The sequence below is a fragment of the Betta splendens genome, chromosome 2 (assembly GCF_900634795.4).
Source record: "Betta splendens chromosome 2, fBetSpl5.4, whole genome shotgun sequence".
Classification (NCBI taxonomy): Eukaryota; Metazoa; Chordata; class Actinopteri; order Anabantiformes; family Osphronemidae; genus Betta; species Betta splendens.
In genome coordinates, this window is record NC_040882.2 from 20757215 (window position 1) to 20776506 (window position 19292).

The following is a 19292-nucleotide window of genomic DNA, read 5'->3' on the forward strand; positions in this document are numbered from 1 at the left end:
TGGCGACCCATCCAGGGTGTACCCTGCCTCTCGCCCGTAGCCAGCTGGGATAGGCTCCAGCACCCCCGTGACCCCGCACTAGGGAGTAAGCGGTTAAGAAAATGGATGGATGGATGGATAATACAGTAAGATGTTACAAATGCTTTAAATGAATGAAAACAATCACACTCACCATGAACAGTGATGTTGACTGAGTTACTGAAGTGTCCTGATCCAAACTCACACCAGAACACTGCAGAACCAGACTGTGATGTGTAGATGTCACATCTGGATCCAGATGTTGTCCAGTTGGAGCAGGATGACAGGAAGCCTCCTTCAGGAAACCTCCTGACTCTCCACTCAGTAGAGTTTCCCTCACAGCTCAGTGACACAGAGTCACGGGTGAAGTGTTGAACTGTGTCAGGACTCACTGTGAGAGACGCTGACGGATCAACATCTGAACAACAACACATTTAACAACAATCAACAGTGGAACTTTAAGGAACAAATCCACATGGTTCCTTTCAGCAAACGTTGGTAGAGAAAGAAGCAAGAGTCCAAACAAACTGACCTCCAGACCAGACGAATGCTGCTTTGCTGTAGTCAGTGTAATACACTGGTTCTCCTCTTGCAGCTCTACACACATATCCTGCTGTGTGTGTGTGTCCATCAAGCATGTAGGAGCCCTGTTCAGTCCCATGCTCACTACCAGGTAGCAGCTCATATCTGTAGGAGCTGTGTGAGCCATCAGGAACAGTCTGGTACCAGTAGAACCTCCATCCTGCAGATGGAGGCTCAACCTCACAGCTCAGAGCTACTGAGGCTCCAGGACTCAGCCAAGATGGAGACGCTGTGAGGCCACACTGGGCTTTACCTGATGGAGAGAGAACAAATCACCTTAAATAATTTAAATACACACTGACTCAGTCTGATGGATTGACTCCACTCTGTTGTGTTATGTTGAGCGTTTCTCATTCTGCCTCTACAGCTGTAGTTTCCACTGTGGGATGAAGAAGCTGAGCTGATGTTGACTTCATTCTGTTGTGTGTTTGTTGTTCTTTGTGTTTTCCATTCATATTCCCACTCAGTGTCTCCTCTGTCCTCAATCTCACATCTGACAGTGATCGTCTCTCCCCTGAACAACTGAGTCCAGTTGGGATGAAGAGTCACGACCACCTTGTTTGAACCTTAAACCAAACTGACCTTAGACAAACTGACAACTGGAAAACTCTCAACAAGTCAACGATGACTCACCTGATACAATTAACTTGACAGTTCCACTGGTTTTTATGTGATTTGTTTTCCTGTGGACACTAAAACACTGGTATCTACCACTGTTTCCTGTAGACAAAGCTTTTATTCTGTATCCACTATATGAAACTATTTCTCCTCCATCTTTGATGAGTCTGGTTTCCCAGTCAGTGCGTTTGTCGTCCTTCATGTCACATGTGAAGGTCACAGACTCTCCAGTAAAATACCTGGACCAGCTGGGGTCAAAGGTCAACACAGCACCTGGAACCCAGCAGCAACACAAGACACCACATCATTAACATTATGAAATGTTACAATTTAAATGGTTTTGTGTTGATTAGTGTAGAATTTAAACTGAATTACCAAATGTTCATAAGTAATAGGAGATGTTTAAATATCAGTGATTTATTAGATAATGTATTAAAAGTAAATATAAAATATATATATATATATTATAAATATACAATATATGCTCTGAAATGTTAAATTTTAACTCACCTGATACTGTCAGTGCAGCAGGTTCACTCCACCATGTTGAAGAAAATGAGTCCTGTCTGTTTGTTCCTCTGCACCTGTAGCCTCCACTGCTGAACGCAGACACTGTCCAGTAATTAGTGTCTGTTCTCTGTGTGATTGTTTTTCCACTGGTTGTTTCCCAGTCATAAACCCACTGAGTGTCTCCACCTCCCTGGATCTCACATCTAACAGTGATCTGACCTCTGATCACCTGAGTCCAGTCCAGTTGCAGACTCACAGACACAGAATTTGAATCTGATACAAACATAAATGTTAAATACAATTTTAAAAAACAACGCATAAAAAAACATCAAACACAATAAACAAACTCACAAGTTATCTCGATGGTGACATAATCACTGTAATTAGAGTAAGTTGGTTCTCCTCTTCGTCCTTGGCATGAGTAGACGCCTCCTTGTGTGACTCTGATTTCTCTGTTGTCTCCATCACCTGCTTCTGTCCATTCGTTTGACGTCTGTCTGTACCAGTCATATTTCCATCCATCAGAACCGTCCACAGAGCAGCTCAGTGTCACGCTGCCTCCTACTGATATGGTTGATGGACCTGCTGTCAGTCTGGGTTTGGGTCGTTCTGCTGTTATAAAAGAACAATGTTTTATGTTACCAAACCTGTGTTTGGTTATTTGTATCACAATCATTTCTAAGATTTTTATGTGAATATCATGCACAGTAAAACTTCCTGCTCAATACAGTATGTCACAATCTAATCTAATCTAAAAGATCTTTACACAGTGAGATTGAAATGATTAATTTACATTTACACACAGATTCGAGTTTTTTGTCGTTACTGTTGAATTCAAGTTCATTGTACTAATTCAGAGTAGAATTGACTTAAAACTGAGTAGCAGTTCCAAACCTGAAGAAAAAGTTAAATTTACTTAAAACATCTAAGTTTTGGTGGTGACCATGTGTCTGTGTCTCCATGGAGACAGGATTTAAAGATTTGTGATTGACTACTTTGAAACTGTGAAAACATGCATTAACATTATTAACGTGGTATCATTTATTTCATTCAGCCGCCCCACTGACTGCTAGACGACTGTAGCTGTTTCTGTTTTAATGGTTCTTCGTCTCATTGGAGACAAATGCAAACAATTCTCTAACACGAACTACGAATCTGATGAAGAAACTGCACAGGAGCGTGATTGTGTAATAATCATTCCTTCAGTCAAATAGTTAAGTTTTTGTGTTGGATGGTTGAGCCTTTTAAAGATTCAGGTGAACATTAATAATGTGTTGTGTAATAAAAAAACAAGTCAACTTACAGGTTACTGTCAGTGTGATGACATCACTCCACTGCGTGAACTCACGGTTTCTTCTGCCCATGCAGTAGTAGTTTCCACTGTGAGTCACATCAGCTCTGCTGATCATCAACACTTTACCAGTTTTATCCGCAGGTTGGTTTGAGCTGGGTGTGCTCCATTCATACTCCCACTGAGCGTTTCCACCTCCATGGATCTCACATGTGAGAGTGATGCTCTCACCACTGAACGTCTGAGTCCAGCTGGGTTGTTTGGTCACAGAGACACTATAGGAAACTGTTGATGACAAACACACAGTAAGAACAACTAGAGTAAGAGAAGCTTTTAGTTTGATTAAACTTTAGGTTTGTATGTCGACATCTTGATTTATTTCAACAAAATTGTGTCTCATCTTCATGTTGATAAGTTAAATACAGGTCTTCTTTTGTTTTTTCAATTGTTGTTGCTGTGTGCCACAAATAAGTCCTGTCAATCTGTAGAAACGTGTGAAGCGATTAAGCAGAAGTAAGAAGAAAATAAAGTAGTTCCTGCTGCAGCCAGACACAGTCAAAACCATTACTTTACACGGAGCTACAGTAACATCTAATGTGAACGCTGCACAGGAGACTGACTCTGTGAAGACAAGCGTCTAAAAGAAACTGGACAGAGCAACTAAATGTTAGGTAAACAAAAAAAGACAAATTTGTACAATATGAATCAAAAATCACTTCATGACATGTCTTCATGTTGTTCATTTGTCACCTACATTTTATTATTCAGATTTAAAACTTAAAGTTTTTAGACGGAATGTCTGAACAACAACGTCAGCAACCATCACTTTAAAACTCTATTCAAGCATAATTACTTCACTTTAAATAACTATTGAATAAACTCATGTTTGGTCACATTCAGTGAACTGTTTAATTCACCTGAATCTTATTTGTTTGTCACATCCTTCACATCTGCAGCAGTTTGTAATGTGAACACGGTCAAATAAATTCAGGAAAATAACACCAACATGAGACTCTGTCATGTTATAATTTAAACATCTGAGCAGTAACCTGGTCTCTGGTGTTCACACATGAAATACACACAAAAAGATTTATCTAGGAAGAAAAGAAGGACAATTACTCACCAGCATCATTTCCGTGGACAATCGTATTTAGCACTGAAACGAAGATGAAAACATGATCAGACATAATCAGTAATAATTTATTATCCAGGTGGTGTTTTATCAGACTCAGTTACTGTTATTTAAAAACTGTTAAATTATTTCCTGTTAAATCTGAGCCACACTAACAGTAAACTGTGAAGAACATCCCAGTTTTACTGTGAATGAAGCTGGGTCACATCTCATGTGTATAAAAACCACTATGTTAAATAAAGTCAGAGCTGCTGACGTACTCACAGAATAATGACAGTACAAAGAGAAAAGTCAGCTCCATCTTCACATCCACAGACACTGTCGCTGTAGAGGAATGACAGCAAACACTAAGACACAAGCTACAGATCATCACATGATTCAGAGCTGTTCTGTTCTTCCTTCCTATTTACTCAACAGCTCTGACCACAAGTTTACGCTTCCTGCTGCACAAATGTGTTAGTTTGTCTCTTTAGCAAATGTCTGTTGATGTTCTAGGAAATGAGAAATGAAAAAATGTGAATTATTGCAAACATGGAACTAATGAACATTAATAATATAACAAATAATCTGTTATTTGTGAGTCTGTGCGTCTTGTGTTGTTTTCATGTAGTATTCAATTTTCAATTCAATTCAATTTTATTTATATAGCGCCAAATCACAACAAAGTTATTTCAAGGCACTTTACAAAGTAAGGTTTAAAACCTCACACAACTAAATCCAACAAATCCCACATACAGCAAGCATTTAATTGACAGCAACAGTGGAGAGGAAAAACTCCCTCTCTAACGAGGAAGAAACCTCCAGCAGAACCAGACCGGATGTGGGCGGCCATCTGCCTCGACCGGTTGGGGTGAGAGGATAGAGAGAGAGAAAAGCACAGCAACAGCAACAAGCAACAACAAGCAGCAACAGAGCACAGGCAGGATGGTAGGACCAGGGACTGGATGCAGGCAGGATGGTTGGATCCGCAGCTGCCCATCACAGACACCAAACTTTGAGTCCAATGATACCTGTAGGTGAGGACAGAGTAGAGGAGAGAGAGAGAGAGAGAGAGAGCGGGAGAGAAGCACAACTACTGGAGAGAAAGAGACAAGGTTGGTTAAGGGGGGGGGGGGGGGGGGGGGGTGGGGGGGGTACCAGAGGAGAGGAGCTTGGTAGCTAAAAGCTGTGCCCCCTGTTCTACATTTAAACACTCTAGGAACCACAAGTAGCCCAGCGCTCTGAGAACGGAGTGTTCTGCTGGGAGCATAAGGAACTATGAGGTCTTTAAGATACGAAGGAGCTTTATCATTGAGTACTTTGTAGGTGAGTAGGAGAATTTTAAATTCTATCCTACATTTTACAGGCAGCCAGTGCAGAGAAGCTAATGTAGGAGAAATGTGATCTCTCTTTCTAAGTCCTGTCAGAACTCTGGCTGCAGCATTTTGAATAAGCTGTAGGCTTTTTAAGGAGCTGTTAGGACATCCTATTAGTAAGAAGTTACAGTAGTCCAGCCTAGAGGTAACAAATGCATGGATCAGTTTCTCTGCATCGCTCTGAGAGAGGATGCTTCTGATTTTAACTATATTTCTAAGGTGGAAGTAGGCAGTTCTGGAGATTTGTTTAATGTATGGTGTAAAGAGAGATCCTGGTCAAACATGACACCAAGGTTCCTCACAGTAGAATCTGAAGCTAATGTTATGCCATCCAGGGTGGCTATCTGACTCAATAGTGTCTCTCTAAGATTTTTAGGTCCAACAATAAGAATCTCTGTTTTATCTTAGTTTAGTTGAAGGAAGTTTTGGGACATCCAGGATTTGATGTCTTTTAAACAACCCTGAATTTTGACTAGTTGTTCTTTTTCATTTGGTTCCAAGGACATATATAGCTGAGTATCATCTGCGTAAAAATGAAAATTAATAGAATGCTTTCTAATAATCTCACCAAGGGGAGACATGTATAGGCTAAACAGAATTGGACCCAGCACAGAACCCTGTGGTACTCCATAGCTAATCCTTGTGCATGTGGAGAATTCATCATTAACATGAACAAACTGTAATCTGTTCAACAAATAGGATTTAAACCATCCCAATGCTGTTCCTTTAATCCCGATTCTATGTTCTAGTGTCTGTAATAGAATGTTATGATCAATTGTATCAAATGCAGCACTAAGATCTAACAGGACAAGGACAGAAACTAGACCATTGTCCGAAGCTAATAGAAGATCATTAGTGACTCTAACCAGAGCTGTTTCTGTGCTATGATGTTTTCTAAATCCTGACTGAAAATCTTTGTGCAGGTTATTCCCACTCAGGTGGTCAGATAATTGTTTAGCCACGATTTTTTCCAGAATCTTGAAAATAAAGGGTAAATTTGAAATGGGCCTATAGTTGGCTAGTTGTCCAGGGTGAAGGGTTGGTTTTTTCAATAGAGGTTTGACCACAGCCACCTTAAAAGCCTGTGGTACATAGCCTAGTTGTAAAGATTGGTTGATTTGATTTAATATGGACGAGCTGATTAAAGGTAGAACTTCTTTGAGTAATCTGGTTGGGATTGGATCTAAAAGACAAGTGGACGACTTGGAAGAGTTAATTATTGAGGTTAACTCCATATGAGTTATGGGGAAGAAGCTGTCTAGGTAAGACAGAGGATTTAATAAATTTAAAGTTGATGGATCTAGACAGTGCTTTCTGTCATTTGGAAGAAGTCGCTGCTGAATGTTTTTTCTAATGATGATAATTTTATTAGTAAAGTAGTTCATAAAGTCATTGCTGCTGAGATTTAAGGGGATAGTAGACTCAATACAGCTATGACTCTTTGTCAGCCTGGCTACAGTGCTGAAAAGAAACCTGGGGTTGTTTTTGTTTTCCTCAATTAGGGAGGAATAATATGTTTTTCTAGCAGCACAAAGTGCTTTTTTATATTTCATTAGACTGTCCTTCCATGCAATGCAGTTTACATTTATTTTGTTGGAACGCCACTGTCTTTCTAGTTGTCTAGTCCTTTGCTTTAGGCTGCGGATCTCTGAGTTATACCACGGAGCTAACCTCCTCTGATTCACTGTCTTCTTCTTCAGAGGAGCCACTGTGTCTAATATTGTACGTAGAGAAGCTGCAGCATCATCCACAAGACAGTCAACCTGTTCATAAGGATTAAGGTGACTGTTCTCTGTGTATCTACAAGACATTGAGGGAAAAGATGATGGAATCATCTGCTTGAATCTGGCAACAGCGTTGTCAGAAAAACATCTGCTATAGTAACATTTCTTTCCAGCTGTTATAGGGTCAGTTGTGCTAAATTCAAAAGTTAATAAGAAATGGTCAGATAGCAGAGGGTTTTGGGGAAGAACTATTAAATTATCAATTTCAACCCCATATGTCAGGACAAGATTGAGGGTGTGGTTTAAAACGATGAGTGGGTTCATTTACCTGCTGTGTAAAACCAATAGTGTCTATTAAGGAGTTAAAAGCAGTGCTGAGACAGTTGCTGTCAACATCTACATGAATGTTAAAGTCTCCCACTACAATGACTTTATCTGTGCTAAGAACTAAGTCAGATAAGAATTCAGAGAATTAAGTTAAAAACTCCGAATATGGAGCAGGAGGACGGTAAACAATACAAAACACTACTGGCTTCTGAGTTTTAGAGTCTGGGTGAGGCTCTCAAATGAGTTATAACTATGTTTAGGTTTAGGAGTAATTAATAAATCTGATTTATAAATTGCTGCTACTCCTCCACCTCTACCTGTACTTCTTGGAACATGATAGTAGATGTGACTCATTGGAGTCGACTCATTTAAAGTAACATATTCATCCTGCTGCAGCCAGGTTTCAGTGAGACAGAACAGATCTATGTGATGGTCACTTATCAAGTCATTTATTAAAAAGGATTTAGATGAGAGAGATCTGATATTTAATAAACCACACTTTATTAGCTGTTACTTTGTTCCATAAGAGGAACTGTTTTGATGTTTATTAAATTCTGGTAAGTCACTCCTCTTTGATTTGTTTGTGACTTGTATAGTTTAGGTGGTCGAGAAGCAGACACAGTCTCTATGCGATAACTAAGACTAAGAGGGGTTGACGGCTGTAGAGAACATGCAGAGAGGCGTGTAAGACTGCGACTCTGCGTCCTGGGCTCCACTCTGAGTTGTCACGGAGTGGGGAGGCTAAGCAACATGGCCATGTTACTAGAAAGCAGAGAGGCTCCGTTCAACGTGGGATGGACGCCGTCTCTTCTAATCAGCCCAGGTTTTCCCCAAAAAGTGCTCCAATTAGCCACAAAGCCCACATCGTTTGCAGGACACCACCTAGACAACCAGCGGTGGAGCGATGACAGCCGGCTATACATGTCATCGCTGGTCACATTGGGGAGGGGTCCAGAGAAAACTACGGAGTCCGACATTGTTTTGGCGAACGAACACACCGACTCAATGTTAGTTTTAGTGACTTCCGATTGGCGTAACCGGGCGTCTTTAGCTCCTGCGTGTATTACGATCTTAGCGTACTTACGCTTATCCTTAGACAGGAGCTTAAGATAAGACTCAATGTCGCCCGCTCTGGCCCCAGGCAAACACCTAACTATGACCGCTGGATTCTCTAACTTCACGTTTCGGACTATGGAGTCACCAATGATCAGAGTGGGTTTCTCAGCGGGTGTGTCGCTGAGTGGGGAAAATCTGTTTGAAACGTGAAGCGGTTGGTGGTGAACCGTGGGCGCCTGCCTAAAGCTACGTTTCTTACGAGCCGTGACCCAGTCGTTACCCAGCTGCCTGGGACCTGCCGGGGGACTGGTAGCAGCTAAGCTAGGAGGCTCCGCACCGGCTAAAGGGACCTGGCTAGCTGGCCTGTTTTCTAAAGTGCGAAGCCGAGACTCTAAGTCTAACAACCTCGCCTCCAACCCTGCAACTAGCGTACACCTATTACAGATACCATTACCATCACTAAAGGAGGCGGAGGATAAGCTAAACATAAGACACACAAAGCACCGAACAGAGCGAGAGGGAGAGGAAAAGGGGGAAGCCATAGCAGGAAAGTAAGCTAGGAGCTACGCTAGCGGAGAAAACACTTCGATAACAGTGAAAATTAGCAAAACGTTTAATGGAAGGAAAAGATGCTCGAGTGTTACAAGCTTGTTTTGCAACTTTTAGCAGTCGCAATAAGATAAAAAACGATAATATTTAGAAAAGAGCGGAGAGTAACGCTGTACACACACAGCGGCAGCAAACCCCAGTAACCGGAAGTGAGCATGAGTATGGATGAAAGGAAGTCAAAACGTATGTATCACAGTCACATCAGTTAAACACACACTGAACTGAACATAGCTGCAGGTTTTATTTAGTTTGACAGTTTTTAAGTTAAATACATCAATTCTTTACTTCCTCTTTACACATGAAATGTGTTGATGGGCATTTAAATAAATTCTTGATTGATGACTGGTTTCCTATTAAATGCCCATAGGACAAAATCTCATATGGGCTAAGATTTGATGGATGAAGATGATGGAGCAAGCAACAGGGGAGATGAATTAGACAGGTGCGTGTGATTAAGCGGCAGGCGAGCTGCAGCCTTGGCAGCAGCATCTGCCCTGGCGTTTCCTGCAGAGACAAAGTCAGTGCTATTTGTATGAGCCTGACATTTGCACACAGCGATCGCTGTGGGAAGCAACATAGCCTCAAACAAAGCTGAAACCTTTTCATGATAGAGAATGGGCTTTCCATCAGACTTAAGGAACTTCCTGTGTTTCCAAAGAGCACCAAAATCATGGACCATCCCAAATGCATAACGGGAGTCAGTGTAGATGGTCACTGTCTTCCCTTCTGCTAACTTACACGCCTCTTTCAGGACTACAAGTTTAGCAGCCTGAGCGGAGTAGTGTGATGGGAGGGTCCGGACAATAGCGTGGAATGCTGTGAGCAGTCAGCAAACCCTGCAAGGTTCCACCCAGAATCAGGTTCTCTAGATGCTGACGCAGCGCTTAACAGTCATATTTGGCATGTCCAATAAAACTGTTATATCACATCCAACGAGCAGCAGAGATATGTGACGTTTTCTGCTCTAGGAGGATGTGAGACACTGCATGACGTCACTGTGACCCACCATGTTGCGTAAGGCCACTACAGCTTTTTCTGCGGCTGCCACAGCACGCCGGCAGAGTGGTACATGAAGCCTGCTGCAACAGGATCCAGCTTTGCAGAGACGTAAACAACAGGACGCTGCCTGCCTCCGTGTGTCTGCAGGAGAACAGAGACCATACAACCACGCCTCCCCTCCACCGTCTGAGTGAAGGGTCCGGTTGGGTCTGGAAGCTCCAGAGTGGGAGACGATGAAGAGACATGTTCAAAGCAGTGAAAGAAGCTTCCGCCTCCGACGTCCACTAGTTTGGAGTGTGCTTCCATCTTTTTCCCATGGATCAGTGCACCTAGAGGGGCTTCCAGCACTGCATAGTTAGGGATGAACGTTCAACGGTACAAACACATGCCTAAGATTGACATCAGCTGCTTCTTGGTTTGTGGCTTTGGGATCTGCTGTATGACTTCTATCCGTTTAGGTGAGATGGATTAACCTTCTGCTCAAATGTCATGCCCCAGAAAAGACACCTCTGCTTTAACAAACTGCAGTTTGGACAGGCTGTGACAATCAGCCTCCGCACCACTAGAGGCGCTCCTGGGTTTTGGTGTGGGGTCACCATCTAAGTTCATTTCCTGTGTAATTAGTTGACCCACCTGTTCTGAGTATTTAAGTGATGTCTTTTGGTTCATCGAGTGTTGGGGTGTTACGTGGGCCCTATGGTACGACACGTGGTTGTAGCTTGAAAGCTACTGTACAACTACTGTATGTTACTGTTAAAGAGGGGAGAGTTAAAGAAGTGGAGTTGTTTTGTTCATTTGATGTTCTGTCTCCTGGAAGGTTGTGAGTGTCTTGTGTTTTATGTTTCATGTTTAGGATCTTGCCCGTGGGACGGAGCGTGTTCAGCCTGTTAGACAGTGCTGTGGATTAGTTCTTAGTTGTCTTGAGTTAATGTCTTGTTTCATGAACATTCTAGAGTCGTTAGTAGTATTTTATCCTGCAATGCAGTGAGTTTATGTTTGTGTTAAATAAGCCGTTTATTGTAAACTCTGTGTGTGGGTCGTGCATTTGGGGTCTTCCCTCGTTTCCCTGTGACCTGGTCAGCCGGTTGCGACCAGGTGAGCGTGAAGGGTGACGGAGGGGTTTATTAGCGCGACGGGTTCGCAGCTGTGTGCTGGATGCACGTTGGCCGCGGGGCCAAAACCCTGGCTCTGTTGAGCCGTAGCTTCCTCGCTCGGAGCGAACACAGGCTGGCCTTATGGCCCTTTGAATAAAGGGGGAGCAAAGGTTTAATGGTGTCTTGTGCACACACATGCTGTGTGTCACTGCAGATAATCAGGTCATCAACGTACTGCAACAGTGCTGACTGTGGTGACAACACAAGTCATCCAGACTTTGCTTGAGAGCCATGTTAAAAATACTGTATAAGTGATTCACAGTAGCCCTGGCACAGTCTGGTGAACGTGTACGGTTTGCCATTAAACTGAAAGATGAACCAGAACATGGCTGGATGAACCGGAACGCTGAAAAATACATTGGCCATTGGAACTTGAGACAAAATCGTGTATGGATTCGGGACGTTTGGTGCTGGCGGTTGAACTGTGGCGTTTACTGCCTGAAGGTCCTGGATAAACCTCCATTCCGTCGGCTGTCCTTTATCCTGGATTTTCTTTACTGGAAAAAGCGGCGTGCGGACGGATGAGTTCTCACAGGCGACAATGACACCTGCTGCAAGAAGAGAGTTAAAAACAGGAGCGATGCCTTCAACTGCCTCTGGTTTCAGCAGATACTGTGGTTTGCATGGGCGATAGTCAGACTTCGGTGTGATGACCACAGGTTCACAGTCTGTTATTACCACAACATCATACTTATGTGCTGCCCATTAAGCAGAAGGCACTTGTTGGAGCTCAGGATGTTGCTGCAGTAAATCTGTGGAAAGAAAAAGAGTCGCAGGCGCAGGGATGACGTCATCTATCAACCAGCAAATGTGTCAGTAGGGTTAGTTGCGAGAAAGCGTTCTTCCTTGTGTTGTGCGTGCGTGTCGTGCTGGTCTCTATCATAAAGTGTGTTTATAAGCAAAAAGCGGTTCTTCATTGCAGAGCATGTCTGTGTGTGCGTTACCTCCCTCCTCAGTGCTCGGCGTCGGTGCTTCAGCGTCACTCTCCTCCCGCTCCAGTCATTCAGCCTGCTCAGCACGTGGAACCCTTTGGTTGTTGTTGGTCAGATGGTTTGAAGTTATGGGAATAGTGTCCAGGCTTTTCACAGCCAAAGCAAGTCACTGGTTCCCACTGGCCTTCAGCTTTCCCTCCGCCCCGGTTGGACTCTCGCTCTCTCTTTTCCTTTCTTCTGTGCTCCAGTGATCGCTTGCATCACGGTCAGGGAAGCCATGTGCAGCTCCTTCTGTGCTTTTTGGCCTTTGATGTCCTTTTTCTGCTGCAGCATGAGCTGAGCGTGTCTTGCGTGTCTGTGCAGCTCTGCCAGCAGACAGAGGTCTCCACACCCAACGTAGGTGCGTTGAACCTCAGTGGTGATGTCTTTCTGCAGACCACTGAGAATGTGGTTATATAACAGATTTCCCAGGGGCTGGAGGTGTCTCCGGAGTTAGCTGGTTGCTGCAGGTCGCTGTGGATGTTGTACAGGGTGATGAGGCGGTGAATGAACTCATCCACTGGTTCATCTTCCAGCTGTTTGCAGGTTGTGACTGCTGTCACGTCCGTTCTGTGTAAAGCTTCAGTTATGGCAGCTGCCAGTGCAGTCAACATGGTGGTATTGATTGTCTGCGTGGGCAGAGTCTGTGTTGGAGAGTCGTGCAGACGGCTCAGGCAGGTTGTCGTGTAAACGGTGTACGTCTGCGGTCTTCATTTTTCTGGCAAGCAGACGCTCATCTCGCGATCTGGAGCGATCTCAGCTCCAGTGGGTCTGTACTCACGGCAGAAACGTATGAGTTCATCTCCAAAGTCTTTTCCTGAAATCATAGGATCGGGCAGGTTTTCTGCAGCGTCTCTGACATCGCTTGCTGTCCATGGGCGGTGAACAAGGATCGGACCCTGTGGTCCCGCTACTTCGACCATGAGGCACATGAGCGAGGTCTCCCCCTCATCTGGTTCTCTCTCGTCAATCAACTCCATCGGTGGTAGCGACGATTTTGGACTTAGTTTGTCCTAAACCACAAAGTCGACCTTAAGTGCAGAGCAGTGTCCACAACCACACTACAAACCTCAGTACGTGCTTCAACTTGGTAAAATCCTGGTTTCATGCAGCACCTGGTTACAACTTCAGCCACAGGAAGTGACTGAACCTCAGTGAACACAAATAGGCTCATGAACAGAACTGAGAGTGAGGGCAGCTACAATCCTGCCCCATGAACGAAACTTCTCCCTTATTAGAACTAATGTAAAAATAATGATTTGACGCCAGAAAGCAGAAAATCAACAGTTGCACACGTGAATCAGAGCCTAAATCCACTTTGGGGTAAACGACCGCTGCTCACACTGTCAGACTTGGGCAGGCGTCGGACCCACATGCACAGCACAGAGGCGCGATGATGGTTAAACACAGGTTTATTTTGCAAGGCAGGGTCAGACGGTCCAGGTCATACACAAAGGCTCAGTAATGAAGTACAAAGGGGAGCAGGCAATCTCTAGTCCAGTAATCAGGCAAGATTCGGTACACAGGAGGTCTCGGTGAAGGTACAGGCAAGGATGAAGCAAACTCACGGTCAGATGGTCAGTCACGGTTCTTTCACAGACTACGGTACAGACGAGGTTCAGGCAGGATACAATGGTCAAGGCAATCAGGGTCAAAACACAAGAGGCTATACATGAATCGCTGGAAAGAAGTTCGGGACTTAAGAAACTCGACAATCTGACGGCTTGAGTCTGTGCGAGGTGGATGCTATATACTTGTAGGTGATTACTTAATTACTGACAGGTGTGGATACTGGGAACCGGTAAGTGACAGCTGACTGAAACAGGAAGTTAACAAAATAAAACAGGACGTGGCGTGACAACAAGACATGGCGTGAAACATGACACACACAGCAAAAACAGACAAGACCGTGTTAATGTTCAGCCAGACTGAACTAAAGCTGGTGAAGACTAAGGGTAAAATTCCTCCAATGCATCATAAACCACACACAGTGATTTACATAATGTAACAACCAACATTAAACTAACTAAATACACATGATCCTAATGAAGCTGAACCTGTGCAGCTCTGTCTCAGTACCTCAGACTATAGTTGATGGACTAAACCACAAACCAAAGTCACTGTTCACTGCTTCTGTATGCAGAGATATTCACAGTTCAGATGAAATGCTGATGACATCATGCACAGACTCATTAACATGTTCTAAAGGTAAAGTAATCAAACAGTAATAGTTGAAGTTAGCTTCTTAATGTAACTGTCCTTGTTTGTGGCTCTAACCACCACCAAGGACAAAAGGAAGTGGATTATGTAATCAGCTCAAAGCAGAAGCTCCACATTAAAACTGAGCAGTAAGGGAAAAATAATGAGGGAAGAACTGTTGTCATAGTAACCTGTACTGTACATACACAACTTTATAGATCTTCAGACTTTTAATTTCACATCCAGACAATAAGTAAATCAGATTGTCTGTTGCTGCTCCACTGAGATCCTCCAGCTGTGAGACACCAGATTTTACAGTAAACTTACTGCTCACAGTAAAAATGAAACTAAATCAATGATTGTTACATTAAAGCTGCAGAATCACTTCTGTGAAGCTCAACGTTGTGCATTAATTAGCTTGTTTATGTTTGTTATTGTTTATAAATTACTCTGCAAAACATTTAGTTTTATTTTAAAAAAATTAAAGGAAAACAACAACATGGACTCAGAGAGCTAAAGTTTTTATTTAACTACTTTACTAAGTTCTACTGATGAATCACATCTGCAGAATAAGTGGTCGCACTAAGCTACATGGCTGCATCGGTGCTAAAAGATGTTCCAGGTTTGACCTGAAAATAAACAGGTTCATCAGTGGCTGCAGCAGAAGGTTTTCCTGTCAACAGAGAAGTGATTCAGTTGGTTTGTTATAATGTGATAATGACGCATGATCATATACTGAACGACTGTAACTGGATTTAATTCATGTTTCTTTGAATAACATAAATTAATAAAAAGTACAGTAGGTAAAGGTAAACCTGTGTATTAATTACAATAACTACAACAATAATTAAAAACAGCTGAACATGAATGACTCAGTGTTGGGGTGGATGCAGGCTGTACTGACCTTTGACCCTCTTTCTCTTGTCCTTGTGTTTGACCTGGACGTAGAGCAGAGAATCGTCTGAAACAAAAGAAACATCTTGCCTCAATAAATACAAAAACATGTAACTTTATTGTCAAAGACAGATGTAGATGTGAGAACATATAAGTATTATTGGTCATGGGTTTATAAATATTAACACCTAAATTAAGACCTGGTGCTAATGTAATAGTTTACTGCATCACATGATGACACATTCCAGCAGCTTGAAGCTCGGCTCTACCTGCAGGTCGTATCTTCAATACTCACTGTTCTGTTCAAAGGATTTCAGTTCAATGACAGAATATGTGACATCTGAAACATCTGAAACATACAGTACATGATTTATTATTAATCACATGGAGTTTAGCTTTGACTTTAGCTTCCATGAATCAGAGTAAAAGCCATATAATGTTGATGTTACTGTACCTTTTCCAGTGTTTTCAGAGTCATTCACAGATTCATAGATACGAGCCTCAGCTACAAAAAAACAACACAGTAGGATCAACTACTTAATGCATTAACACATTTGTAAACTAAGCTTCCTAAGCTAACAGTGGCTTAGGAACCAAACTGTGGAACAATATTTATACTAGATAGAATAATAGATTCCTCCTATAGAAAAGTTTGTGTAATTAAAACTGATAAACTTCACATGGCTTCTATTTAGTCAAATGGCTAAAGAGCAAATTCCTTTAAAGAACAGGTTCCAGCATCATCATCAGTCTAAATGATAAGAACAGTCATTACGTTGGTTTTGATTCTGGCTGACACTGGGAGTGGTGTTGGAGGTCCATACTGTTCCTGACTGAGTTGGCCTGAAGAGAAATACACAGTTAATACAGAGGTTTAGAGGCCTGCTGGTAAATTAGGATGAGGAGACAGTGACCTGACCTGATGTAACATGAACCTGTAAGTAAAACAAAAAAAAGATTACACTGTTGTTAACTCAAACCCTGCTACAGTTATTCCAGTAAGAAAAGAAGATCATCTCACCCTTGGACCGTCTGAAACGACATGAAAGGAGCAGAAGAAGAAGAAGCAGACCGACTCCACAAACCAGTCCAACAACCAACATCACAGGAACGTTTACATTGCTTGACTTCGAAGCTTTGATGAATAATAAATATTGAATAAATGCACAAGTATATGAAATATGTCCAAAGAATAAACCCATGTAGTGTAACATACATTGTGCAATGTATGATTATAGTATATTCTTCCTTAGACAGAAACTGATTAAACAAATATCCAAGCGTGTTATTTCAGCCTCACCGTTCACTGCCATCCAGCTCTGTGGAGACTCTGCACAGCGATGAGACGATAGACAAGGAGATGCGGCCAGACTGATATTCAATCCAAAAACTCAGGTCACAACGGTCCGGGGTCATACACAGGTAACAGTAGATAATCCAGACAGACGTGGCAGGCAGGGATAAGGCAGGCTCAGAGTCAATGAACTGGAACAACGGTAACATACAAACAACGATCTGGCCGAGAACTGAGGACAAAGGTGGTGGTTAAGTACAAAGTGAACTAATAGCAGATGAAGTGCAGGTGTGGATAATGCGGGCCGGTACTAACAGGGAACAGCTGTGATGTGACGTAGCCGGAAGTCCTTTTAACATAAAGGCGGCTCTAAAACCGGGACGTGACAACTGAACAGGAAGTATTACAAAATAAAACAGGAAATAACGAGAAACAAAACCCAGATCGTGACACAGAGATGTTCAGCTCTACTCTGCTGTCGTTTTGGATCAGTTGCTCATTGTGATAGAAAAACACACTGGAAGCTTTTTGTCCTGTCTTCAACTTACAGCTCAGACTCACAGAGAGTCCCTCAGTCACAGGACGGACAGGACTCATCAGGATCAAACCTGCATCTGGACGACAGTCACAGGAAGATTCAGTAGAGCAGAAGAAGACAACTATTATCAGATATAATATTAAACCACATAATACAGTAAGATGTTACAAATGCTTTAAATGAACGAAAACAGTCAAACTCAACATGAACAGTGATGTTGACTGAGTTACTGAAGTGTCCTGATCCAGACTCACACCAGAACACTGCAGAACCAGACTGTGATGTGTTGATGTCACATCTGGATCCAGATGTTGTCCAGTTGGAGCAGGATGACAGGAAGCCTCCTTCAGGAAACCTCCTGACTCTCCACTCAGTAGAGTTTCCCTCACAGCTCAGTGACACAGAGTCACGGGTGAAGTGTTGAACTGTGTCAGGACTCACTGTGAGAGACGCTGACGGATCAACATCTGAACAACAACACATTTAATAACACATAGAACAATCAACAGTGGAACTTTAAGGAACAAATCCACACGGTTCCTTTCAGCAAACATTGGTAGAGAGAGAAGCAAGAGTCCAAACAAACTGACCTCCAGACCAGACGAATGCTGCTTTGCTGTAGTCAGTGTAATACACTGGTTCTCCTCTTGCAGCTCTACACACATATCCTGCTGTGTGTGTGTCCATCAAGCATGTAGGAGCCCTGTTCAGTCCCATGCTCACTAACAGGTAGCAGCTCATATCTGTAGGAGCTGTGTGAGCCATCAGGAACAGTCTGGTACCAGTAGAACCTCCATCCTGCAGATGGAGGCTCAACCTCACAGCTCAGAGCTACTGAGGCTCCAGGACTCAGCCAAGATGGAGACGCTGTGAGGACACACTGGGCTTTATCTGATGGAGAAAGACGTTCTGAGTGAAAACACTGTGATTGTGATGTTGTTGGATTCATGTTGCTCATTATCCTAATGTTGGGTCTTATTTTATTTATTATTTTTATTATATTTAATACTATTATTTTATATTTTATACTCCTCCCTGAACCGCCGCCTCTCCTCCCTGAACCGCCGCTTTACCGTGGTGGAGGAGTTTGTGTGCCCGAATGACCCCGGGTGCTATGTTGTCGGGGGCTAAATGCCCCTGGTAGGGTCTCCCAAGGCAAACAGGTCCTGGGCGACGGGCCAGACTAAGAGCGGTTCACAACCCCCCTATGAAAGGCAAACCACCAAGGCCAGAGACGTCGCCCGGTATGGCGCAACCGAGGCCCCACCCTGGAGCCAGGCCCGGGGTTGGGGCTCGTATGCGAGCGCCTGGTGGCCGGGCCTATTCCCACGGGGCGACGTGGGGCCGTCCTCAAGTGGACCCACCATCCGCAGGAGGAACCTTAGGGGGCCGGTGCAGAGTGGATTAGGCAGCAGTCGAAGGCGGGAGCCTAGGCGACCCAATCCCTGGAAAACCAATCTGGCTATTGGGACATGGAATGTCACGTCACTGGGGGGAAAGGAGCCTGAGCTTGTGCAGGAGGTCAAGCAGAACGGTCTAGAAATAGTCGGGCTCACCTCCACACACAGCCTGGGCTCTGGAACCCAACTCCTTGAGAGGGGCTGGACCCTTTTCTACTCTGGAGTTGCCTGCGGTGAGAGGCGGCGGGCTGGTGTGGGCTTGCTCATAGCTCCCCAGCTTAGTCGCCATGTGTTGGAGTTTTCCCCGGTGGACGAGAGGGTCTCTTCCCTGCGCCTTCGGGTGGGGGATAGGTCACTCACCGTCATATGTGCTTACGGGCCAAATGGCAGTGTGGAGTACCCGGCCTTCTTGGGGTCCCTGGAGGGAGTGTTGGAAAACGCTCCAACTGGGGACCCCATCGTTCTTCTGGGAGATTTCAATGCCCACGTAGGTAACGACAGTGATACCTGGAGAGGCGTGATTGGGAGGAACGGCCTCCCTGATCTGAACCCGAATGGTGTTATGTTATTGGACTTCTGTGCTAGGCACAGTTTGGCCATAACAAACACCATGTTCGAACA

General features: G+C 43.6%; 2 protein-coding genes across 2 annotated transcripts; both read right to left on the reverse strand.

Annotated features, from left to right (window-relative positions):
* Positions 1 to 716: 716 nt before the first annotated feature.
* LOC121201935 (Fc receptor-like protein 5) lies at positions 717 to 13326 on the reverse strand. Its single transcript, XM_055502505.1, has 9 exons — positions 13078 to 13326; positions 12836 to 12990; positions 12572 to 12746; positions 12067 to 12127; positions 3032 to 3304; positions 2080 to 2340; positions 1729 to 2019; positions 1234 to 1491; positions 717 to 1166 (listed from the first exon to the last, which is right to left on the reverse strand). Exons 1-9 carry the CDS (start codon positions 13324 to 13326, stop codon positions 850 to 852), a joined length of 2040 nt encoding a protein of 679 aa, XP_055358480.1. The 3' UTR covers positions 717 to 849.
* Positions 13327 to 17102: 3776 nt separating this feature from the next.
* LOC129603029 (uncharacterized) lies at positions 17103 to 19064 on the reverse strand. Its single transcript, XM_055502507.1, has 4 exons — positions 17862 to 19064; positions 17463 to 17738; positions 17192 to 17347; positions 17103 to 17122 (listed from the first exon to the last, which is right to left on the reverse strand). Exons 1-4 carry the CDS (start codon positions 18034 to 18036, stop codon positions 17103 to 17105), a joined length of 627 nt encoding a protein of 208 aa, XP_055358482.1. The 5' UTR covers positions 18037 to 19064.
* Positions 19065 to 19292: the final 228 nt, after the last annotated feature.